This window comes from Delphinapterus leucas, chromosome 14 (genome assembly GCF_059928025.1).
Source record: "Delphinapterus leucas isolate spDelLeu-1000000601 "Yukka" chromosome 14, BTC_Dleu_Yukka2, whole genome shotgun sequence".
Classification (NCBI taxonomy): Eukaryota; Metazoa; Chordata; class Mammalia; order Artiodactyla; family Monodontidae; genus Delphinapterus; species Delphinapterus leucas.
The window spans coordinates 17,923,597-17,949,936 of record NC_143142.1 but is presented as its reverse complement, the minus strand read 5'-3'; the positions used below and the strand labels follow the sequence as shown (position 1 = coordinate 17,949,936).

The 26,340-nt window shown below is 43.5% G+C and overlaps 1 protein-coding gene across 2 annotated transcripts in view; it reads right to left on the bottom strand.

Annotated features, from left to right (window-relative positions):
* The window catches only part of SVOP (SV2 related protein), an 83,550-nt gene extending 60,612 nt beyond the window's left edge, over positions 1–22,938 (bottom strand). Inside the window, exons 1-2 of one of the 2 annotated variants that reach the window (XM_022551007.3) lie at positions 22,740–22,919; positions 2,013–2,173 (exon numbers count right to left, since the gene is read on the bottom strand). In XM_022551007.3, coding sequence (XP_022406715.1) covers positions 2,013–2,173; positions 22,740–22,774 — 196 coding nt within the window. In that variant the 5' untranslated portion in view covers positions 22,775–22,919. Of the gene's footprint in view, positions 1–2,012; positions 2,174–22,739 lie in introns of both variants that reach the window. The other variant, XM_089894604.1, reaches the window with a different exon arrangement.
* Between the last annotated feature and the right edge of the window lie 3,402 nt (positions 22,939–26,340).

The following is a 26,340-nucleotide window of genomic DNA, read 5'->3' as shown; positions in this document are numbered from 1 at the left end:
ATTATGAAATACAACCCATCTGTTTAAAAACGGGCAGATATAGAAAGATGCATACAGTATATATTACTAATTTTAAGAAAACAAAGCAAGATGGACCACGGGGAGCAAGATTAAGTGTCCACAGACTGTCGACAGGGTTATCTGTCAGCATTCACTTTTTTGTACATTTCGATCATGGCTGAATGCTTCCTAAATAAACACATATTATTTGTATACTCAGAAAAACATAAGGATATAATTTAGAAGCTCATAAGTGTTTTGAGAAAGACGAAAAGACTAAATGCAATGTGGTGTGCTGGATTGGTTCCTGTAACAGCACTGCTGGGAAAACTGGTGAAATCTGAATGAAGTCTGGAGTTTCCTGGATAGTATTGCACCAGTGTTAATTTCTTAGTTTTGACAAGTGTGCCATGGTTAAGTAAGATGTTAACTTTAGGGGAAGCTGCATGAAGAGTATATGAAAAAATAACAAACAGACAAAAAAGATTTTGAGAAAGACAAAAAGAGTATACGAGAACTCTCTGTGCTATCTTTGCAACTTTTCTGTAAATTTAAAATAATCCAGGGACTTCCCTGACAGTCCAGTGGTTAAGACTCTGCGCTCCCAATGCAGGGGGCACAGGTTCAATCCCTGGTCGGGGAACTAAGGTTCACATGCTGCACAGCAAAGCCAAAAAAAAAGTCCAAAATAAAGAGCTAACTAAAAAATAAAAATACTAAAGGAGCATGCTGGGTGGCCTTCCTGTGGGGCCTCTGAGGATCTCATCAGCCTCTGCTGGGAGTTGTCATCTTATTAGAATTTCAATCATGGGCCCCTTATAGCAATCATAATTTTCTCTAGAAGTATGAGCTGGTGTTTATCACCCCAGCAGGGTCTGGTTTCCTTCAGTAAAAATACTGAGGAGAAAGCAGAGTGAGTTCTATAACATCATCGATAATAAGAACAGTAATAGTAATAATATAATGGTGTCTTTATGGAGTGCTCCCTGTGGGTCAGGCACTGCCCTAAGAGCTTGATGTACATTATCTCATTTACTCCCTGTCACAACTACTAGTTAAGGCTCAGTCTTAGCCCCATTTTACAGAGGAGGACATGAACTTGCCCACTGTTAACGTAGCTGGCACACTGAGATCTGGGAATTGAGCCCAGATCAGCCTGAACCTGAAGCCATTGCTTCTAACCTCTGCCTCCCCTTCCTCCCCAGTCATTGCCTCCTTAGATCTGCCAACAACAGGCCTTGGGCTCAAGCCATTAATCCTCTCTCTTGTTGGGAATTGCTTTCAGGAATGCATAGAACGTTTTCATCCATCAGCATCGTCAGGTGGTGAGGGGAGACCAGGTCCCCTAGCACGGCTTCAAGTCTCTTGTTTGACCATCTGTATGCAGAGGGAGCACAGGGTCATGGGTAGGAATGTGGGCTCTGAGGCCAGATTTCCTGGGTGTAAATCCAGCTTGGCTAAGTTCTAGCTGTGTGACCCTGGGCAAGGTCCTTAACCTTCTGTACTTCCGTGTCCTCTCCTGGAAAATGGGAAAGATAACCGTAGTACTTACAGCTGGAACTGTTGTGAAGATTAAATGGGTAATATGTGTAAAGTGTTTAGGACAGTGCCTGGCACAGAGGACATCCTCAGCCTGTGTCTGCTGCTCTAACCGCTACTGTCATCTTCACAATCACCATTGCCACCACCATCATCATATTATCACCGTCACCATCACCATCTCATCACCATCATCATTATCATCTCTATCACCATCACCATCATCATCATTGGGGCTGCCATCCTCAGCCAAGTGTTAGTCAATGTTGTTGACCGCCAGGGATTATGATATAACCTTGCCTGCTGAAGAAAGCCATGTAGGTCCAGCCCCACATGTCACCCCTGGCCTCCAGGTCCTCCTACCTGCCCCTTCACAAGATCCCTCTGAGCATACCACCTGGAGAGGCAACCCTGGTACCTCAGAGCCCCTGACTGTGGCCTGGGCCGATGCCCCAAATTCAGGGTCCCCTCACCGTCAGTGGGATTGGCAAACTCCTTAGGCACAGCTGCCCCATCATCCAGCTCGACGGCCTCTAGGCCTGCACGGACCCCTTCAATCTGGACCTCATGCTCTCCCGAAGCCGTGTCGTCCTCTGACCTTGCACTCTCGCCTGTGCGACGGAATTTCACCACCCTAGAGGACAGAGCAAATCTGGTCATGATGGCTAGAACTCCTCCTCAATGGCCTTGCAGTATAGCTGTTGTGTCCAAGACAGGCGACAAGCTTTTCTCTCATGGTCTAGAGAGCTGAATGGGTGGAGGAGAGGTGGGGGTGGGCATTTCTGTTGAGTTGGACTGTGGGGAGGGTGACAACTTTAAGGGCTGCCTAGTAGAGTTGGATGGGTTGGGCACTGCACAACTCCAGGGGGAGCCCTGTTCACATGGTAAGTTATGTGAATGAGGATATCCTTGCGCTAGACCTAAAAACTGGTTGGAAGTACATGTGTTTCAGAATTTACGTTCCTCTATCTATATCTAATGGAAGTAACAATTTGGTCACCTAAGGGTAACATTATGCCCACCAAAAGTTGCCCACACAGTATTTTTTTTTTTTAATTTAAAGTGGATGCCAATGTTTTAAAATTAGGAGAATTCACATAAAAATCCAGATTCCCGACATCTCTTTCAAAAGTAGACTATCTGGCCACCTGGGGCACACATTCTAATAAGGGACCAACACGGCTAGACCAGGGCTAGATGGGACACACGATGCACAAGTGACCACAGTCTTGTCCTCTCCAAATAACCTCCAGCCCTGACAGTCTCCTGCCACTTATCTTTATACCTGCTTTGTGTTCCACTCACTTGGCACTTTGTCCCCTTTGTCTGGCTCTGTAGCCATTTGAGTTTGAGACCCCGTGGACTCCACTCTCGACACAATACATTCCTTCACACTGTGCTCCTTCTTGTTACTCGGAAACGCCTTGACTTCTCTGAGCAGCAACTTCTTAACCTGGGACTCAGAGGCAAAAATACATGTCTCCTCCAACTTCCTCACCCCCAAACACAAAACTCCTGCTCTCTGCCAGCCCTGTGGTGAGTTTCAGGGTGACGGCAGCAACAGGAGAGATGAGTCCCTACCCTCCCAGGAGAGAGTCACATGGAATGAGTAATGCCCATTTCTCCCAGAGCTTTGAAAAACGGGGTCTGCGATGACATGGGCATGAAGGGCAGAGGGCTGACGAGGGACTGGAGGGCAAATCTGGGCAACGTTTTTAAAAGGTAAAAATGGAGACATTTCTAAGTAAAAAGTATTGCTATCAACATTATCATCAATTAATTATTGCGTTATTCCATACATTTCACCAAGAATAACTGGTACTCTGGCATAGAAAGGGTAAATCTTCAGATTCCAGAAGGCTGGGCAACATTCCCTGCTTGTGAATTTGGAGAAAAGACAGATGAAATCACGGCAGTTTTGTAAATACCTGAAACTCCATTTGATGGCAAGGCTGGGCTTGGAAAGCTCCAGCTGTTAATCTCATCTTGTGTTGGAAATACGCGGCAGAGCGTAGAGCACAGGGTTTGCAGGCGGATCGGCTGGGATTGAAGCTTGGAGCAAACACTCCATCCCATCCACTACCACCACTGCACTCTCCACCACACCCACCACCGTCTAGCAGCACCTGTGCCTCGTTCTAGGTGTTGCTTTCCATGCACTCGCTCTGCACGACAGCTCTATTAGGTTGGTATTATTATCACCCTTTTACAGATAAGAAAACTGAGGCCCCAGAAGTCACAGTACTTACCCCTGGTCACAGAGCTAAAAAGGCATGGAGCCAGGGTTCACCCCCAGGTCTGTCTGATCAAAACCTCGTGTTTCTGGCCAAAGACAGGATACCATTCAAACCCTTCCATTACTCCCCATTTACTCCATTCCCCCCATCCAAAATCTTTTATTTTGAAATATTTAAAGAATATAAGATTGAATAGATAACAATGAGAGAAATGTCTTTGATTCTGCTGTCCAGCTTAAAGGCTAGACACTGCTAGTAGGTTGGACCATATGAAATTGCCAACATTTGACCATAATTCAGTTGAAGCCACCATGTCTCTTTTCCAGTCTCTCTCTCACACATTTTCATCGTTAATACTCTTCCTTGATCAGTGCTCTTTACAGGCATCGTTATTGGACTTCACCCTCTCAATAACCCTGAGAGGTGGTGACCATTACCATCCCCACAGCATAAATATACCTATAGTCACTCTGAGCCTCAGTTTACCTTGCTATAAATTGGGTGTAATAGTTTTGTCATAGGTCGAATTCCTTAGAAGCAGATCCTAAAATGGAATTCTCTTTTTTTTCACCTGTGGTAAAATACACATAACATTAAATTCAATATTGTAACCCTGTTTAAGTGTAGAGTTCTGTGGCATTAAATACATTTACATATTGTGCAACCATCACCACTGTCCATTTCCAGAACTTTTTTTTATCTTCCCAAACTGAAACTCTGTACCCACTAAACACTAACTTCCAATCCCCTTTCCCCACCAGCCCCTGGCAAGAACGATTCCACTTTTTACCTCTATGAATTTGACTACTCTAGGGACCCCACATAAGTGGAATCATACAGCAGTTGTCTTTTCGTGATTGGCTTATTTCACTTAACATCTTCAAGGTTCATTCATGTTGTTACATGTGTCAGAATTTCCATCCTTTTTAAAGGCTGGATAATGTTCCATTGTATGAAATGTGATCCACAGGGAGCTCTGGAGTGTGAATTGTACCATGGAGATTGTCCCACCCAGAGGTCTGGGGGCTTGGCTCGAATCAGTCAATCACTGGTCATGCCACCCCAGGGATGGAAGGCATAACTTCCCAGGTATCCCCAGGTGAAGTGGCTCCCCTCAGTCAAGGGAAACCCTCCAGAGGTGACTGCAGCTGTGAGCTGTGAGCACCCATGATTGGCAGCAGCTGGGGGATGATCAATCTGGTAAAGGGAATCTGGGACAGGCACCAAAGGTATCTGCTACAAATAATAGCCCTCCAACCATACAGCTATTTATTGAGCCCTTACTAAATGCTAAGAGCTCTGCCTTTTACATTATCTCCTGTTAGTTACCCTGATGATCAACCTACGAATGAGTTAATGTTATTATCCCCATTGTATAGATGAGAAAACAAATGCTCAGAGAGGTTAAGACACTTGCCTGAGGTCACACAGCTTGAAAGAACTGAGGCTTCAGCCTGGATGTCTTTGGTATTAGAGCCCTGGGTCCTAATCACTAAGCATCAGTGCCTCTTGCGAGCATTCACCTGTGTCTGGGGAATGAATGTGAAGCCCGAACTCAGCTGCCCTGTGTGGGTGGGCTTGCCAGAGGGTGGATAACGACGTGACCTGGAGCAGGAATCGAAAGGCACAGCTCGATTCCAGCCTGGCTGACAGCTCTTCAGGTTGTCACATTTGTGCAGGGGCTCTTGAGCTGGATGGAGCCTCGAAATCCCTGCGGGGCTGGTCACAACACAGAAGTCGGGGCCCCACTCCAAGAGGGTGTGACTCAGAAAGTCTCGGTTGGAGACTGAGATTTTGCATTTCCAGCACGTTCCCAGGTGGTGCTGCTCTGGCTGATCCAGCGACCGAATTAGCGCATTAGAGGCAGGCAAACAATTCTGCCCACCCCACCTTCCCCACCCCTAGTGCTGAGGGGCGGAGGCTCCTACTCTGTTGGCTGAGCTGGGTGCCTGCAGCTTACGCTCCTCACCCGAGAGGCCCAGAACCCCTGTGGCACGGGACTCAGACAAATATCCCTGCAGTCCAGGGCTGGGGCTTCCTTTGCAGCTGGAAGGCAGGTGTCACCTGGGAGCAAAGGCCAGGAGACAGACTGCCTTAGGCTTAGATATCTGGCATGAAGTTGGAATCTGGGGCTTCATTTAAGCAACACTTTTACAGCAAGAGCACCATTTTATTCACAGTATGTATTGTGTTGGCCAAAAAGTTCGTTCCGGTTCTTTGCAGAATATGGGGAAATCCGAACGAAGTTTTTGGCCACCCCAAAATTTATTTGGGGGTAGCTCTGGAGGGATGCTGATGTGGATTATGGGGATGCTCTGAAGCCAGTGCCTACAAACTGAGTCTCAAAGCCCCCAAACCATACTGATGTGTAGCATTTGCCAATATCTGTGGGGTAAATACTCCCACTGTGACCAATTTTAAGCTCTCAGTGGTTAAATAACAGGCTCTGAGATGTTCTGAATATTTCACAATCTGCTCACTAGAGCTTCCGTGAGCAGCCTCCAGCATAACTACTGTAAAAAGTCCTCAAATCGCTGTCACAAGCTACAACACAGATGAACCTTGAAACACGATGCTGAGTGAAAGAAGCCAGACACAGAGAGTCACACATGTATGATTCCATTTATGTGAAGCAACTTCATAGAGACAGAAAACAGATCAGTGGTTGCCAGGGGCTGGGGAAAGAGGGATGAGGAGTGACTGCCTAATGGGTACAGAATTTCCTTTTGCGGTGATGAAAATGTTCCGGAATTAGATAGAGGTGAAGGTTGTACAACGTCCATGTTCACAGCAGCACTATTCACGACAGCCCAAAGGTGAAAACAACCCAGGTGTCCATCAGTGGATGAGTGGACAAGCGAAATACAGTCTATACATAAAATGGAATATTATTCAGTTTCCAAAAGGAAGGGAAAGGGGAATTCCCTGGTGGTCCAGTGGTTAGGTCTCCGTGCTTTCACTGTCAAGGGCCCAGGTTCAATCCCTGGTGAGGGAACTGAGATCCCACAAGCTGCACAGCCAAAAAACAAACAAAAAACAGAAACAAAAAAGGAAGGAAATTCTGACACATGCTATAATATGGATGAACCTTGAAGACATGCTAATAAGTGAAATATGCCAGTCCCCAAAAGACAAATACTGCATGATTCCACTTATATAAGATACTTAGAGGAGTCAAATTCAGAGACAGAAAGTAGAATGGTGGTTTCAGGGGTTGGGAGAGGAAGGAATGGAGACTTAGTGTTTAATAGGTACAGTTTCAGTTTGGGAAGATGAAAACTTTCCGGAGATGGACGGTAGTGACGGTTGCACAACGATGTGTAGCACTTAATGCCACAGAACTGTGCTCTTAAAAATGGTTAAAATGGTAAATTTTATCTTATGTGTATTTTGCTATTCCCCCTCCCCCCAAAAGCCCCAAACCCTCAACCCTTAGCACTGCCATGGATATTATTACTTCCTAGTGAAATAAATCTGACAGAGAAAGACAAATACTGTATGTTATCACTTATATGTGGAATCTAAAAGATGAAACAAACTAGTGAATGTAACAAAAAAGAAACAGACCTGTGGATATAGAGAACAAACAAGTGGTTACCAGTGGGGAGAGGGAAGGGGGTAGGGACAAGACAGGGGTATGGGATTGAGATATAAACTGCTATGTATAAAACAGATAAGAAACAAGGATATATTATACAGCACAGGGAATACAGCCAATATTTTATAATAATATAAATGGAGTCTAATCTTTAAAGGTTGTGAATCACTATGTTGTACACCTGAAACCAACATAATATTGTAAATCAACGATACCTCAATAAAAAATTTTATGTATCTATCCACATGTATTTTGTAATTTTTATATGTAAATAATTACATACGTATATATATTTGTATATAGTTATAAATTTATATATAATATTTATACATTATTTTATACATTTATAGATCAATATATAAATTAATGTTTGTAAATATAAATAAATATGTATTTATAATACATGTGGATGTATATATTACTACATAGATATTCCTGCACATTGTGAGAAAAGCTGCAAATAAAACGAACCTGATGCAGTGAGAGGCTAGCGGGGGCGGGGGGTGACATTTCAACTCTGCAAGCCACCAAGGAAGGGGTGGCGCGAAGTGGGTTCCAGGAGGGAACAACAAAGGAGTAGGACACCCTGTCCCCAGGAAGCAACCTCCCAAATCAAAAACATAAACAGTCCCCCAAAGTATTTGTAGAAGATAGAAATGTAGAGAATTATCAAGCGCAGTAAGGAAATGAACATTTATGTGCATTATCAATGGCTTTTCAGGGGTGAGGAGAAGGCGCATGGCTCGCCCTTGACTCTGCAGGTAACGTCACAGAAAGAGATGGCTATGTGGCCTGACACTCTCCCTCTCATCACATCCTCTCCTCCAGGACCGTCCAAGGCTCTGTGCTTCCTTCTGTGACTAATAGCGACCACTGCAACCTTTTGGGAAGGTAATCCGCGTTATCTTTCAAATTTTTCAGTGCTTTGAGCTCCCACCCAGAATGCGTTCTGCAGGCAGTTCACTGTGGGGACAGGCACAGTAGGCGACGATTTACCATACGAATAACGGCAGCTATGGATTGCTGGCTTGCGTGTGTCAAGTCTAGTGTTTGCACTGTGCATCGATTATCTTATTTATTCCCACTTTCACTGTCCCCTTTTGACAGATGAGGACACTCAAGCACAGAGGGGCTGGGAGCTTGCCCAAGGTCACACAGTAAGTGTCTAGGCTTTGGCAAAGCCATTGGATTTCAGTGTCCCTGCTCCCAGCCACTCTGCTGTAGTCTCTTCTGGTGCTAGCACACTCCTTGCAGCTTTGCTGCGGTGATACCAAACCAGAAACAATCTTCAGGAAAGGAGTAATTAGATAGATGATGGCACATCCACTAAAGAAAATGTTAAAAAAAAATTTATTTATATTGATCTGTACCACATTAGCCGAAGGTGGAAACAACTTAAGTGGTCATCAGTGGATGAATGGAGAAACAAAGTGTGGTCTATCCATACAATGGAATATTATTCAGTCTTAAAAAGGATGGAAATTCTGACCCGTGCTACAACATGGATGTACTTTGAAGACATAGTGCTAAGTGAAATAAGCCCAGCACGAAAGGACAATCATTGTACGAGTCCACCTATCTGAGAGGGCCTAGAATAGTCAAATTCACAGAGAGAGAAAGTTCAACAGTGGTCACCAGGTGATGGGGGTTGGTGCGGAGGGGAATGGGGAGTTAGCGGTTAACGGGTACAGAGTTTCAGTTGCGAAAGATAAGAAAATTCTGGAGATGGATGGTGGGAAAGGTAACACAACATTGTGAACGTCATTCATACCGCTAACTGTACAATTTAAATTGTTGAAACGGTAACTTTTTTATGTATGTTTTAACGCAATAAACACACACACAATAAACACACATACACGTTGGTTGCAAGAACCAACAGGAAAAGATTGCTGGGGCTCATTTGTTTTTTTTTTGGCTGCACCATGCAGCTTGCGGGATCTTAGTTCCTCAGCCGGGTATCAAACCTGGGCTTCCGGCAGTTGAGTGCTGAGCCCTAATCACTGGACCACCAGGGAATTCCCACTGGGGCTCCTTATGAAATGTGCTAGACTATGGTCCCGTGATCTAGGTCCTCGGTACTAAGACTTAAGTGTGGTCTCGAACCAGAGGCCCCAGCCTCCCCTAGGGACGTGGTAGAAATGCTCAGTCTCGGGCCCTGACCCAGATCTACTGAATCAGCATCTTCCTTTTAACCAGGTCCCTAGTGAATCTGTGCATGTTCAAGTGGGCTCAAGAATATTTTTGCTTCTACAGTCGAACATTCTGGAAGGATACTTAAGAAGCCTAAGACTGGTTGCTTCTGGGAAGGAGGATTGGATGGGAATGGGGAGTTTTAAGGAAAAGAAATTTTTTTTTTTTAACTTTTCATTTTGGATCCCGCTGCAATATGTAAATTTTTTAACCTGCACATCTATTAGTTAAATAATCAATATACATCACAATAGCGACTATTCACAGAGCTCTTGTTGGTCTTGTAACATCAGCTAAGCATGTTACAGACTCGTTCGGCTGTGAAATGGGATGAGGACAGGCTTGCAGGACGGCCGTGAAGATTAACTGAGATTGATGAAGGGGAAACTGAGGGGCATGGTGTCAATATTGGCTTTCCTCCAACCCAGCTTGGTTCAAGTCACCTTTCTGCCTTGAGCGTGGAGTACACTGCCCTTTGTGAAATTCGACTTTGAGAAAATGGCTTAGCTCCCTGGAGTTTTAAACCAGGATGTGTTCACCTTCCTTCTCTGGCAATTCACTAGAAGCCAGGGCCCTTTATTTATTACAACTTGTTTTAAGACGAATGTAAAGAGAGACCTCTGACATGAAATTATAGTCCGAAAGCCAGACTACATTTTGAATCGGCTGGGTTCCTGAAAGCAGTTATCAGCTACAGGAGCCAAGATTTCCCAAGGGGAAAAAAAAAGTATGACAGAAAAAGAAAATAGCAGTGGCATATGTTAAATATATGAGGGCTTCGAAACAAGCTGGCTAATTTCTTGGCATTTGTTGTGTATATATAGCATATCATTTACTAAAATAGCAGGGAACATTTGTTTTACATAATTTTGCTATTGAAAGAAGATAAGAGCTTGAGGAAATAGCTGTCAACCCAAAGATCTCGCTTGTACCATGATGTAATTCACCTCCGTACCTTAAGTTAGGGTCTGAGACTTGATTAGGGTAAAGGCTTGACTTCTTTTCATCTCAGCTTCTGGATACTTATCCCCTGAGTTCATGAATCTGTCAGACTGAAAAGGAAGCTTGTACCTAAGTGTGACTATTACAGGGTAGCATTTAATGTCTGAAGAGAGGGGGATTGTCATAGAAAGAAGAGCCCAACTCTGCAAACAGACTGATTTGGGTGTGAATCCCCTGCCCACCCCATTCAGTAGCTATGAGGTTAGGTTACTTTACTTCTCTGGGTCTCAGTTTCCTTCTGGTAGAAGGGAAATGGTAATTCCTATCTCACGGGGTTGCCATGGAGACTAAAGGAGTTAACAGAACATCTCAAAGAGCCTGGCACCATCATTCTTCAGTATTTTAATAAGCTTGTTGAGTGCTGACTATGTGCTGAAGGCTGGGATACGATAGGAGATAAAATACACCTGCCCTCCTGAAGTAGGTGCCCTAGCTGGGAAGGTGGTTAATGTACTAGGAACAAGAGATCACTATACATCTGTAAATCAATGAATCTTGAGAGGGAGACAGACAGGGAACAGAGAATGACTGGAGGGGAGAGTAGTCAGGCTAGACTTCCCTGAGGTCTGAGAGCCAGGAGAGTCCCACACAGACAGGGGAGGAGGAGAGAGAACAGCCAGTGCAAAGACCCAGAGGTAGGAAGAAGGAGTAGAGGTCAGAGAAACAGGCTGAATTATAGAGAGCTCTGGAGACCACAGGGAGGATTTTTCATGCTATCCTAAGACCAATGGGATGCCACTGAAAGGTTTCAAGTAGGGGTGACACAGTGGAAGATGAGCAGAGTTGATTTAGGGAAGATCATTCAGGCACATTTTTCTACAAGAAGAGGAATAGATTGGGGAGATTGTTTTAAAATATAGGTTTTAAAAAATTTTTTTGTGTGTCACACTTTTATTTATTTATTGGCCCCGCAGTATGTGGGACCTTAGTTCCCTGACCAGTGATCGAACCCGTGCCCCCTGAATTGGAAGGGCACAGTCTTAACCACTGCACTGCCAGGGAAGTCCCTAAAATACAGGTTTTATTATTATTTAGGTGTGGCAAGGCAAACAGATCAGGAGACAACTGCCTTTGAAAAGATTAGACTCTGTTATACTCACAGATTCCAAGAAGAGGGGGTACACCACACCTGGGAAGCCAAATGGGAAAGCACCAGGGTCAATAACGAGGCAAGAGTGAGGGGAAAATATGGGCAAGAGTCTTTATTGTGGTTTCCATAGGAAGGAAAAGGTGACGCAGGGTCACCAGGCTGAGGACTGGCTCGCCTGAGTAATTTCTCCAGGCTCTGAGCGTAGGGACTGTCTCCAGTTGTCTGGGATTTGGCTGTGGAGTGATTAGGGCAGGTGGATTAATGGGTCTAGATTGCTTGGTTTGCATACGAAAAGTACACTGGCAGGTTGAGTTATTTACTAATTAACCCTGGGAGGGGAGTGCCCTCCAGGACCTTTGAAGCCCTAAGATGTCAAAACATCAGAACATAGAAAATAAAAAGCATGATTAACACACAAAGATGGGGAGAGAAAGCAGGGAGACTGTGTGGTCAGCTGAGTGAGAAGTGATGGTGGCTCGGACCAGGGGGTACAGCAGGGTGGGTGGGCAGTGGGGTGCTGAAGCTTTTATTATTCACCTCCCCACCCTGACCCCCCAACTCTTCCAATCAGTAGAGGAAAACAGCCACACAGGGAGGCCCATCTGCAAAGCTAAACAGCAAAGGGCCGAGTTATAACAAGTGTCCTCAGGTTTGGGGAACTCAGTCAACAAAACTGATGACCAGGGCTTCCCTGGTGGCGCAGTGGTTGAGAGTCCGCCTGCCGATGCAGGGGACACGGGTTCGTGCCCTGGTCCGGGAAGATCCCACATGCCGTGGAGCTGCTGGGCCCGTGAGCCATGGCTGCTGAGCCTGCGCGTCCAGAGCCTGTGCTCCGCAACGGGAGAGGCCACAACAGTGAGAGGCCCGCGTACCGCAAAAAAAAAAAAACCCTGATGACCAGCGCCCCTTAGCTCCGTCCCAGATACTCAGCTACATCACACTGGGACTTCTTTGGAATCTGAAACCTACTGACAAATGGGGTTAGATGCTGTGGGCCTGGAGCAGAGAAACTGCCAGGGTCACTGACAAATGGACTTGCTTTGTCTCCTTCAGGATAAGACCTGGGGACTTGCTGATCTGTCTGATTTGGTTAGAGTCTTCTCAGGGGCTGAACCTCTGTCTTCCAATATTTGAACTTCTGGCATGTGAAAGAAGGTGCTTGTGCAAGTTGGACCCTGAGGATAGAGCTTGAACTGCTGGATATAAAGAGGGAAACAGATTTCAACAAAATATAAGGAGGCTTCTCAGGTAGAGAAGTCCAGAGATGAGAAAGGACTTTAGATGGTAGTGGGCTCCCCTTCATGAAAGGTCTAGGAAAGGCAGGTGTTCACGTGTATGGACTCAGGAGTAATGATGTTTAATACGTAAGCACTCAGCATGCCAAGGGCAAGCCTAAATGCTATATATAATTATATACAGTAAATATATAGATAGCATATATATCTTTTTTTTTGAGTTTTTGTGGCATTATATTTAGTCATCTTGGCTGGTTTAGTCACATTGTTGTTGTTTATTTTTTGGCTGCCGCTGCATGGCATATGGGACCTCAGTTCCCCGACCAGGGATCGAACCCACACCACCTCCATTGGAAGCATGGAGTCATAACCACTGGACCGCCAGGGAAGTCCCTAGCATATGTATATCTTATATAATCTCTTCAGCAACCCTAGGAGGGAGGGTTATTAATATCCCCAGTTTATAGACAAGTAAACTGAGGCTCTGGTCCAAGTCCCCTAGAGCGTATATAGTATCCTAGGTTCCTGGCCTGAGAAGCTCCAGAACCCATGATCTTAACCAATAGCAGATGCTTCTCTGAGGCCAAGAGTACCCCCTAGGGAACCAATTACAATGCCGATTCCTGGCCATTCTCCAGACGTAAAGCTTTTGCATCTCTGCAGAGCAGGGCCCATGAATCTGAATTTTAATAAGATGTTGATGGTGGCCACAGATGTTTAGAAGCCACCACTTGGATCCCCTCTTGCGTGGAATTGAGAATATGAGGTATAAGGGGTTGGAGTGATGACTTTTAAGGTCCTTTCCGTTCCTGAATGTCTAGAAGTCTATAATTAATGGAAAATATAGTTCTCTGTGGATTTTATTTTTTTGTATTTTCCTGCCACCCCCCATTGACCTGAATACCATTGAGCTTGTTCCCTGGATAATGGACCAACAGCTTATATTCTAGACAAAAGGCAATGAACACAAATAAATAATAGTTAAAATTTGTTAAGCCCTCACCACGTGCTGGGAGCTCCACTAAGTATTTTATGAGCCTTATGCCCTGTGAGGTGGACGCTATTAGTATCCCCACTTTACAGATGATGAAACTGAGGCCCGGAGAAGAAAAGTAACTTGCCCAAGGTTACCTTCCAAGTCAGCAGGAAAGTCGGAATTCAAATCCAGGTCTACTTGAGCAGAGAGGCCACACACTTAACCATTCTGTGATGTGGCCTCAGTGGGGGGATGGGCAACTTCTAACTGGGGGAACTGAAAGCCTGGGGGACAACTTTCCAGGCAGTTTGTCTTTGCAACTTATTTATCCACTCCTTCATTCAACAAGCAGTGGTTCTCAATGGGGCAGCCATTCAGTCTCCCAGGAGACACCGGCAATGTCTGGAGACAGTTTTGATTGTCACAACTTGGAGGGGCAGTTGGTGGTTGTGACATCCTGTGGGTAGAGGCCAGGGATGCTGCTAAACATCCTATAATGTCTAGGACAGCCCCTCATGACAAAGTGTCATCTGGTCTAAAATGTGAATAGCGTTGAGGTTAAAAACCCCATGTTTAAGAAAGAGATGTTCTTAATAATGACACCAGAATAATCACCATAAGCCAGATGGTACCAGGCACATCCGTCTAGAGAGCTTAGGATCACAGTCTTTTAAAGCCAAAAATGGGGACTTCCCTGGTGGTCCAGTGGGTAAGACTCCACGCTCCCAATGCAGGGGGCCTGGGTTTGATCCCTGGTCGGGGAACTAGATCCTGCATGCATGCCACAACTAAGAAGTCCGCATGCCTCAACGAAGGTCCCGTGTGCTGCAACTAAGACCAGGCGCAGCCAAAATAAAATAAAATAAATAAATATTTTTTTAAAAAGCCAAAAATGCCCTTGAAGGTGGCCCAGGCACCCTCTCATGTCTCAGGGAAGTTAAATGAATTGCCCAAGATCACATAATGATTCACATTCAGATCCGTTATTCTTTTATACAGCCCAAAGAGCTTGGCTGGGCTGTAAAGCCACTGTCAGGGTCAGCAGGCCCTTGAACAACCCTCTCTAAGGCCTAAGACCACCTAAGCAATGGCCTCTTTGCAAGGAGATTTTCTTTCTTTGGCCTCCAGACTGTTCCACTTGAGTCACTGAAACACATACTCCCTAGAGGTGAAGCTGGCTGGCATGTGTTTGAAATGATGGGGTGTGAGCAGCTTTGAGCCTGAGAGTTGTTTTTTTTTTTTTTAAATTGAAGTATAGTTGATTTACAATGTTGTGTTAGTTTCTGGTGTACAGCAAAGTGATTCAGTTTCTTTTTCATATTTTTTCCATTACGGTTCATTACAGGACATTGAATATAGTTCCCTGTGCTATACAGTAGGACCTTGTTTATCTATTTCATATACAGTAGTGTGTATCTGGTAATGCCAAACTCCTAATTTATGCCTCCCCCACTCCCTTTCCCCTTTGGTAACCGTAAGTTTGTTTTCTATGTCTCTGAGTCTGTTTTTGTTTTGCAAATAAGTTCATTTCTATCCTATGTTAGATTCCACATATAAGTGATGTCATATGGTATCTGTCTTTCTCCTTCTGACTTACTTCGCTTAGCATGATCATCTCTAGGTCCATCCACGTTGCTGCAAATGGCATTATTTCATTCCTTTTTAATGCCCGAGTAATATTCCACTTTGTATATATACACCACATCTTCTTTATCCATTCATCTATCAATGGACACTTAAGTTATTTCCATGTCTTGGCTATTGTAAATAGTGCTGCTATGAACATTGGGGTGCGTGTATCTTTTCGAATTATGGTTTTCTCTGGGTATATGCCCAGGAGTGGGATTGCAGGATCATATGGTAGCTCTATTTTTAGTTTTTTAAGGAACCTCCATACTGTTCTCCATAGTGGCTGTACCAATGTATAGTCCTACCAACAATGTAGGAGGCTTCCCTTTTCTCCACACCCTCTCCAGCATTTGTTATTTGTAGACTTTTTGATGATGGCCATTCTGACCGTGTGAATACCTCACTGTAGTTTTTTTGTTTTGTTTTGTTTTGCTTTAAGAAACTTAGTATTATCTTTATTTTCATTTATTTATTTATTTTGCTGCTCAGCATGTGGGATCTTAGTTCCCCGACCAGGGATCGAACCCACGCCCCCTGTATTGGAAGCTCGGAGTCTTAACCACTGGACTGCCAGGGAAGTCCCCTCATCGTAGTTTTGATTTGCATTTCTCTACTAATTAGCAATGCTGAGCATCTTTTCATGTGCCTATTGGCCATCTGTATGTCTTCTTTGGAGGAATGTCTGTTTAGGTCTTCTGCCCATTTTTGGATTGGGTTGTTTGGTTTTTTGTTACTGAGTTGTATGGAGCTTGAGTTTTTAAAAGCCTGTGGTGGGTTAACCTTGAGGATTCCTAGGCTATTACAATAACTCCCTACTTTTTGCCTGAGGTGGGTGACAATGAAACTCCCATCTCTCCTCCTTGGCCAGGAATCCTTTCCTTTTGCCCCGATGAGCCTCAGGGGGATGGGAGCCAACATGAAGTCCTGCGTGTGCCTTAGCCGCCTACTCTGGTCCTGTCTCTCTGTGCGGCAGTCTCCTCATTTAGAGGAGACAAAACCTGCTTCCAGTTCCTTCCCTAGAACCAAGAATGAATCCTTATGGGCACAAAGAACTTGCCTGGGACAATTTCAAGAACATAGTCATGTAATCAGTAAGTCAAACTGCATTCTCTCAACCTCCCTGATTTAATGGAAGGGGATGGGGAAGCAGAATGGCAAATAGGATGAAACAAGGTTATGTGTGATCTTTCCATGGGGACTCAGCGCTTTAGCTGGTAAAACTTAATAATGGTGGCCCCCACTGTTAAGGAGAATGATTAAGCTGATGGACAGATTTTTCTGATTTTTTCATTCATACAGTTTTTTTTGTTGTTGTTGTTTTGTTTTTTTGCGGTACGCGGGCCTCTCACTGTTGTGGCCTCTCCCGTTGCAGAGCACAGGCTCCGGACGCACAGGCTCAGTGGCCATGGCCCACGGGCCCAGCCGCTCCGTGGCATGTGGGATCCTCCCGGACCGGGGCACAAACCTGCGTCGCCTGCATTGGCAGGCGGACTCTCAACCACTGAGCCACCAGGAAAGCCCTCATACAGTTTTTATTTAATCCTTTGGCCTGGTCTATACTGAAATCCAGTATCAGATGGAATCTAGGCAATGCCCCACCTTCTTGGGATACATTAGACCCCCGCCGTGTGTGAAGCTTTCACACTAGTAAGTAAAGACAGACACTAAACAATAAGTAAGCAAATTACATGGTACGTTAGTAGGTGATAAATGCTATAAAAAAAGAAAAAGCTGAACACGGTCTGGAAGATGGGGGAAACGGGCTGCAATTTTTTTCAATTATGGTAAAATACACATAAGATAAAATTTATCATTTTAACCATGTTTTTAAAGAGTACAGTTCAGTGGCATTAACTATATTCACAATGTTGCATAACAATTACCACTGTCCATCCACAGAACTCTTTTCCTCTTGTAAAACTGAAACTCTGTACCCACTACGCAGATCCCCCTACTCCACTTCGCCAGCCCCTGGCAACTGCCATTCGACTTTATGTCTCTACGAATTTGATTACTTTAGGCACCTCATATAGTGGAATCACACACCAGCTGTCCTTTGGTGTCTGGCTTATTTCACTTAGCATAATGTCCTCAAGGTTTATCCATGTTGTAGCATGTGTCAGCATTTCCTTCTTTTTTAAGACTAAACAATATTCCGCTGTATGGATAGACCACATTTGTTTATCCACTCATCCATGAAGGGACACTTGGGCCGCTTCCACCTTTTGGCTATTGCAAATAATGCTGCTATGACATTGGCTGTACAAATATCTCCTCAGTACTCTGCTTTCAATTCTTTTGTGGGTATATACCCAGAAGTGGAATTGCTGGGTCATATGGTAATTCTATTTTTAATTTTTTGAGGAACCACCCTACTGCTTTCCATGGAGGCTGCACCATTTGTGACTCTCGCCAACAGTCAGTGTGTAAGAATTCCAATTTGCCCACATCCTCACCAACACCTGTTATTTTTATTTATTTTTGGTAGTTGCCATCCTAATGGCTGTGAGAGAGGGCTGCAAATTTTAAGGAGGTGGTCAGGGTAGGCTTTGGTGAGATGGTGGCATTTGAGACTTGACAAAGGTGAAGCAGATACTCTGCAGAAGAGCTTTCTAGGCAGAGAGAACAGTGGGTCCTGGGGCAGAAGCCTACCTGGTGTGTTTGAGGTAAAACAAGGAGACAGAATGGCTGCATGAGGGGGTGGGAGAGGAGAAGAGCCCTGGAGGGTTTTGAACAGAGGAGGGATGTGACCTGACTTTTAAAGAATCCCTCTGGTGCTGTGTTGAGCATGGGCTGTAGGGAGACAAGGGCAGGAACAGGAGGACCAGAAAGATGACCACTGGAATCAACCCAGGTGAGAGGTGATGGAGGCTTGAACCAAGGACTAGCAGTGGAGGTGGAGAGAAGTGGTAGGAGTTTAGATGTAGCTCAAAGCAGGACCAGTAGAATCTCCCGATGGATTGAAGTGAAATATGAGAGGGAAAGAGGGGTCAAAATTGACTCCAAATGGGATGGACAGAGTTACCATCAACTGGTTTGGGTGAGACTGAAAGAGGAGCAGAGTGCAGGAGAGATCAGGAGTTCAAGTTTGGACATGTGCTTCCATGAGCTAGCATTAGGACATTCCTTAGTATTCTGAAAAGGAGACCATGGCTTCTAGGTACTCTGCTACCTGAACAAGCTGGAGGATAAGGGAGACAAGTCCAGAGTCAGGAAGACAAATAACACCAGCACCACTGGTTGAGCCCTTACGTAGAGCCAGCCACTGTACTGGGAGCTTCCCAGTGGTGACCTCCCTCATTCTCACAACAGCCCTGCCATGCAGATATGGCCATTATCCCAACTTTACCGATGAGCACCCAACCTTGGGGAGATGAAGTCGTTAGTCCAAGGCCACCCAGATGCTAAGTGGCAGAGCCAGGGTTTGAACCCAGATCTGCCTGACTCAAGAGTCCATACTTTTACCCCTGCTGCTGCTGAAGCCCAGGAGATGTCAGGAGATTCATGGAGGTGATGGACTTAAGCTCAGTCTTGAAAGACGGGGTTGGTAAGAAAGGAGAGAGAGTGGATTGAGCAAACACAGGATGAAGCTCCAATTTCTTGTCCTCACTCCAGGGCCCTGTGTGGCCGGGTCCCTGCCATCCTCTGCATCCTTCCCTCACGCCACTTGCTCGTGAAGCTCCACTAGCCTGATTTCGAGCTTTTCCCCCACACAATTCCCTCTATTTGAAATGCTCCATCCTATCTCTTTTTCTGGCTGACTCCTACACATGTCTGGGGGTTCAGCTCCAAGGTCACTTCCTCAAGGAAGCCTTCTCTGACCCTCCCCTCCGCCATCTAGAACTACTCTTGTTGCATCATGCACTTGTCCTTTGTAGCCCTTAAAACAATTCTCATAATTATTGTGCAATTGTGTGTTCTACATCTGCTTCTCCCATCGAACCAGTGCTGTCCAATAGAACCTTCTGCAGTTCCGGAAATGTTTTGGACCCATGCTGTCACAAGGCAACTACAGCAGCCACTGGCCACATGTAGCTACTGAGCACTTGAAATGTGGCTAAGGCAACTAAGGAACGGATTTTTCAAACATCACCTACTTTACTTATAAGTCAAATTTTATATTGTGTATTATACATGAAAATTATTTCACATACTAATTACATAATTTAAATTTAAATAGCCACATGTGGCTAGTGGCTACTGTATTGGACATTGAAGCTCTAGACTGTGAGCTCCTTGAGGGCAAAGACCATGTATCTTACTTGGTTGTAGAATCCCTTGACCTAGGATGGTACCCTGGAAAAATCACTGAATGAATGAATGAATCAATCAATCAATGTAGTCTGCATAACCTGCTTTCAAGAAATCATCCTAGAAAGGAGAGACCCAGGACAATCTGACTTGCATAAGATCTCACAGTAAGGCAGAACTAGATATAAAATCTCAGCTTTCTGAATCTCCTGTACATGGTGCTGTGCCTGAGTGGACAGCAGGTGAAAAGCAGAGGTTGTTTGTGGTCTCAAATGACCCATCCTAGAGCTGTGTGAAGGTGCCTCTAACAGCAGGAAAGGACTATTTCTTAGACACCCTCATCCCTCTTCCCCCTCCCCTGACCCTGTAAACTACTTAGCAGCTTATAATCTATTAACACTTGGCCTCCTGCGGGACTGAGCCTGTTCCAAGGTCCACTCTTGCCCACCCTCTACAAGGCACTCTGATTTTTTAAAAATCCATATTGCTCTCAGGCAGTCTGTTGCCAGCAATCTGTGAATAATATATACAGGGTGTGGTTTAAAAAACACCTATGTCGTGATGTGTAACCCACTCAGATTCACATGGCTGCTCCTTTTCTTCTATTCTTTTTTATAAATGGAGGTTAACATATTTCAGGGCTAATTTTGACATCATTCAAATGTACTTTGGGGGCTTCCCTGGTGGCGCAGTGGTTGAGAGTCCACCTGCCGATGTGGGGGACACGGGTTCGTGCCCCGGTCCGGGAAGATCCCACATGCCGCGGAGCGGCTGGGCCCGTGAGCCATGGCCGCTGAGCCTGCGCGTCCGGAGCCTGTGCTCTGCAACGGGAGAGGCCACAACAGTGAGAGGCCCGCGTACAGCAAAAAAAAAAAAAAAAAAAAAAAAAAAAAAAAAAAAATGTACTTTGGGGTTTGCAGATTACATTTTGGGGAGTCCAGCATAAGGAGTCTGCAGATTTTGTTTTTATAAATTCTTTTTCAGATGTCATAATAATAATAGTTAATATGTGTGACTTCTTTGTATCTGCCAGGCATTAGCACACATTATCTCATTTGATCTTCCCCATAACCCTCTGAATCAAGTACTATTATGATTCCCATTTTATGGCTAAGGAAACTGAGTCTCAGAAAGGTTAAGTCACTTGCTCGAAGTCACACAGCCAGGAAGTGGCACAGTCAGGATTTGAAGCCAAGTCTGTCTTCTCAAGAGTCAGTGCTCTTAACCAGCACACAATTTGGCCTCTCTAATAGATATTATATGTATTTATGTGTATAAAGATCAGAAAAATAATCAAGAAACTTAACACTGGGGTTTGGGAAGAGAGAGACTTACTTTTATTTTTGTGCTTCTTTTTGAACTTTATTTTCCCTATCTATATATTATATTAGTACATTATATTATATATTAGTATAAAAACTAAATTAATTTAAAGCTGAAGTAAAAATTTCTTATTAATTTTACTTTTTTAAATTAAGGAAGGAATTGTCATTCTAGTGTCATGTCTATATATTAGATTAAATATACATGAATCTTTGAGTAATTTGCAAAGTTCACATGCTCTGACAGCATTTGAAAATTTATCCCAGTAAAACTGCAGTTCCAATATGTATTCTTATTCTGAGTACCAAATTTCATATTTTCGTTTCTGAATTATTTTTTTATTTAGAGATAATATGATAATATTATTATCATATATAATATGATAATATTAAACATGATATTTATTTTCAATGAACGTGGTATGTTTTCCTTGAGATATCTGCACTCAGATATGTACATTTTTATGTATTCATACATCAGCTTTGGATATTATAACTGAGTGTCCTTTAGCATTTGTGAAATAATGCTGTGTTCCATAAGATATGCTATTTGAGGATCAATTAATAAAAGCTTAAAAGTAAATATTTAATTAATTAAAAATATTAATGAAAATTAATTTTATACTGATTGAGAAGCAGACACTACAATACCTTCAGTACTTATAGCTTCAGAGAGCTGTATCAGTCACGCTAAAAGTCACTTGGGAGAATTCCTCAGTGGCTTAGACAGAAAAAAACATTTAAGTCAAGAAAATACACACATACTAACAACAATGTATCCTTTCCAACAATTCCAAATGGTGTCTAGTTTTACCATCCAAATGGCTAGTACTTCTAAAAATTAAAACAAAACCCCCATTAATGTTCTTTTTAATGCCCCATCTCATACTCTTGGAATTTGCTTAACAAATCACCATCAGCTTGTGGTAGGAGACATTTGGAAGCCCCTTTACAAGCTCCCTATACTTGCCACGCTTGATTGTATTCCCCCAAGATTTTCAGAGCAAATTTGGCATCCCTGAAAAATTCCAATCCTCTAAGCAGTGTATTCCTGAGGTCCCAAGGATAGCCGACAGTGAGTCTCACTCTAGCTAGCTGTTACAAAAGCCGTTCATTCAGAAGGCAAGAGGTTTCAGCAACGATGCACAGCCCTCTCATTCACACACTTCATAAACAACAAGACTTTGCAGAAGCCTCCTCTCTAGGAAGGAATCCCTGCTTTTTAGAAACCAGTTTGCAACATCAGTATCATTCCCTTCTAAAAGACCTTGCAGGAAAATTACGAATTTCACAGCATAGGAGAAGGACTGGAAAGGACCGATGTCATTGCATGGACTCATCAATTCAGTCCGCATTTCAAAACAGCAGCTAATGCTCTCTTAAAACACAGACCTCAAAATGCCTTTAGGATTGAGAGCCATTATAAGGGAAAACATAACATGGGTAGGTCCCCATAAGATTCCGACGGATCTGAAAAATGGAACTGAGTCAGAGATACAGATGCTGAGCTGATGGGGTAGGAAAATGGCTTGTCTCCTCCAGGCCTAATTCTCTCCTCTGAAACAGTTCCCTTTAAATTCAGGAAGCCACGCTGAGACGCCCCTCTGCAGGTTTTCCTTTTTTAAAGGAAAACCTGTCTGCGTCTCACTCGCCCTCAGGATACTCACGGCAGCTGCCTTAGCTGGAATAAGTCCTCCTCCATGTCCGCGCTGCGCCAGGACGAGCCCTTTTCATGGCCCTTACATGGTGGTGGTGGATGACGAGGGCTCGGGGGCTTCAGCACTAGGGCTCTGGACCGCGCGGCTTCCTCCCTCGGTGGCAGCTGTTCCGGGGAGGGAGCCGCCAGGGGCCAGCCCAAGAGACAAAGCCGCCGCCGCCAGGAGACCGCGGCGAGAGTGGGCGGAGAGGAGGAGGTGAAGGGCAGGGCTAGCTGCGCGGGGAGAGGGGGCGGGGAGAGCCCTTCTGGTTAGCGGAATTTACAGGCTGTCTGTGGCTGGTGGTGTTTTACTGAGATGCCTGTGGGGCACACCAGCCTGTGAAATGGCTGTCTAGGTACCAATGAGCACTCTTTGCTTGACGAAGCCTCCCTAAATGTTTATTTGTAGGGATTCATTAAGGTTGTTACTGGTATAATATTCTTGCAACCCAGGCTGCTATAACAAATGCAGAGAATGAAAAAATTGTATACGTACTCATGCATTGAAGCATTGTTTATTGAGCACCTACTGTGTGCCAGGCACTGTAAGACTCACCGGGCATATGACAGAGAACAAGTTAGAAATGACATTGTCATCACAGAGCTGAGGTCTTTTATTTTATTTTACATATTTATTTATTTTGGCTGCGCCAGGCCTTAGTTGCAGCATACAGGCTTCTTAGTTGTGGCATGCGGACTCTTAGTTGCGGCATGCATGCGGGATCTACTTCCCTGACCAGGGATGGAATCCAGGCCCCCAGCATTGGAAGCACAGAGCCTTACCCACTGGACCACCAGGGAAGTCCCACAGAGCTGAGGTCTTGTGAAATGAATCACACAAAAAAAAATGTACGTTGAGTAGGAGAAAGCTACTCATTCATTCATTCAACAAGCATTAGTGAGTGATTTCTACAGTTCTGGGGAATCAAAGATTAATAAAACCAAATCCCTGCCTTCAAAATCCTCTTCATCTTGTTTAATGGCTCTCCCATCCCCCTTCCACTAGAATGTCTCCCCCCCCTTTAGCATTTAAGCTCCATAAAGGTTTGTTGATGTACCCCAAGGGCCTGGAACAATAAAATTTGTTTATGGACACTGAAATTGGAATTTTATATTCCTAGCTACACTCCACCCCAGGGCTTTGCATTTTGAGCACTCAATAAATGATTGGTAAACTGAAAACAAACATCTTTCATTCAAGTGAGGAGATTCAGTATCTATTTTAAGCCCTAGAGAGTAGGGATAATAATTTATATCAGGGTTGGCAAGTTGGAGGTCTATTGGTAATGGATCCAACTCACCCTGGTTTGTTCAGGACTTGAGTTATAGCACTGAAAGTTCCATGTCCTGGAAAGTGCTGGGCTCCAAGCAAACCTTGACAGTTGGTTACTCAACTCCATACAAACCAAAAGCCAGATCTAACATAGAGATGCCTAAAAGGTTTTGAATACTTTTAAGTGCAAGATTTCAAACTATACAACTCTTAGATAAAACTCTAAGACTCATAGGAATAAGTCTTTATGACTTGGAATTAGGCAGTGGTTTCATAGACATGACATCAAAAAGCATAAGGGACACAAGAAAAAACAAAAAACAGATATATTGGACCATATCCAAGTTAATGCTTTTATATTGCAAATGATACCATGGAGTAAGTGAAAAGACAACCCACCAAATGAGAGAAATATTTGAAGATCATATAACTAATAAGAGATTTACATTCAAAATATGTAAAGAACTCTTACAACTCAGTAAAAGACAAATAACCCAATTTAAACGTGGGCAAAGGATATGAATAGACATTTCTTCAAAGAAGATGTATAAATAGCCCATATGCCCTTGCAAAGAAAAAGTGTAACAACACCACAATCAAGATACAGAATGTTTCCATCACCCCAAAATTTCATCTCTGCCTCCAGACAGCCACTAAGCTGCTTTTATTACTATAGATTAATTTGCATTTTCTAGAATTTATATAAACAGAAGCATAAAGTACATATTCTTTTGTGTCTCAACTTCTTTCACTCAGCATGGCTTTGAGATTCATAAGTGTTACTGTGTTGTTTTAGTAGTGCATTCTTATCACTGAGTAATATTCTATTGTATGGATATGCCACATTTTATTTACCTATTCATCAATTAATGACCATTTTGGATTTTCTAAATTTGGAGTTATTATGAATGAAGTAGCTGTGAACATTCATGTACAAGTCTTTGTGTAGATTTTCATTTTCATTTCTCTTGGATAAATAAATACGGAAGAGTGAAATGGCTGGGTCATTGAGGTAAGATTATGTTTATCTTTAACATTTCCAAAGTGTATGTATCATTTTACATTCCCATCAGTGATGTATGAGAATTCCAGTTGCTCCAAATCCTCACTAACACACAGCATTGATAGTTTCTTTAACTGTCACCATTCTAATAAGTGTATAGTGGTATGGCATTGTGGTGTTCATTTTTGTTTCTCTCATGACAAATTACGTTGACCATATTTTCATGTGCCTATTGGCCATTTATATCTCTTTCTTGTGCAGTGTCTGTCCAAATATCTTGACAGTTTGAGGGGAATTGTGTGTCTTCTTACTAAATTGTAAGAGTTCTTTACACGTTATGGATACAGGTCTTTGCTAGATATATGTATTATAAATTTTTCTGAAATTTGTGGCATACTTTTTCATTTTCTTAACAGTATCTTTCAAAGAGGAAAAATTTAAAGTTTGATAAAATTGAGGTTATCAGATTGTTTTCCTTTTATGATTTGTGCTTTTTGTGACATAAGAAATCTTTGTTTACCCCAAGGTTGCAAAGATTTTTCTCCTATGAAAAAACTCCTCAGAGAGTTTTATCGTTTTCGCTTTTACACTTAGGTCTATGATCGAGTTCCAGTAAATTGGTGTGTTTCGTAACATTCGTTCACAATAGTATGCCCTCTATATTTTTAGGTGTCCTTCCTTTTCTCTAGATCTCTATGGGTTATTTGGCCACGGGGGAATAGTGTATCTTGCAAAAAAGTTTGAGCAGGAAGACAGGAGACAGGGCTTGCATTCAAGCATTGTGACCTTAGACCGGCCTCTCCACCTGTATGTGGCTGTGTTCTCATCTGTAAAAGCGGCACTAATCATACATTACCCTGCCTGCTGTCCAAGAGTGTGGTGAGAATGGAAGGAGATGCTACAGATGCCAGCGCCTAGAACTGGTCCAGTTCCGGAGAACGTGTGGGGTGCTATAACTCTCATCATTTCCAAATGATCTCTGTTCCTCTGTCTCAGTGTTCTACCAAGTATAGAGTGTTTACTTTTGGGTGTAATGGAGATGACTTTAGGTGATACATGGGATAAACATTTAGCCTACTTAAATGATCAAATACAGATACTTATTTTTATGTATATTAGAAAAATATGTTTTTTTCCAAATGTGAAAACAATCTAAAAACAAAAGAAATTTTAAAATATTTATGTGATATAGATTAAAAAAAACTAAACTAAACTAATTAAACAAATCGGGAGATTAGGATGGACATATATACACTACCATGTGTAAAATAGGTAGCTGGTGGGAACCTGCTATAA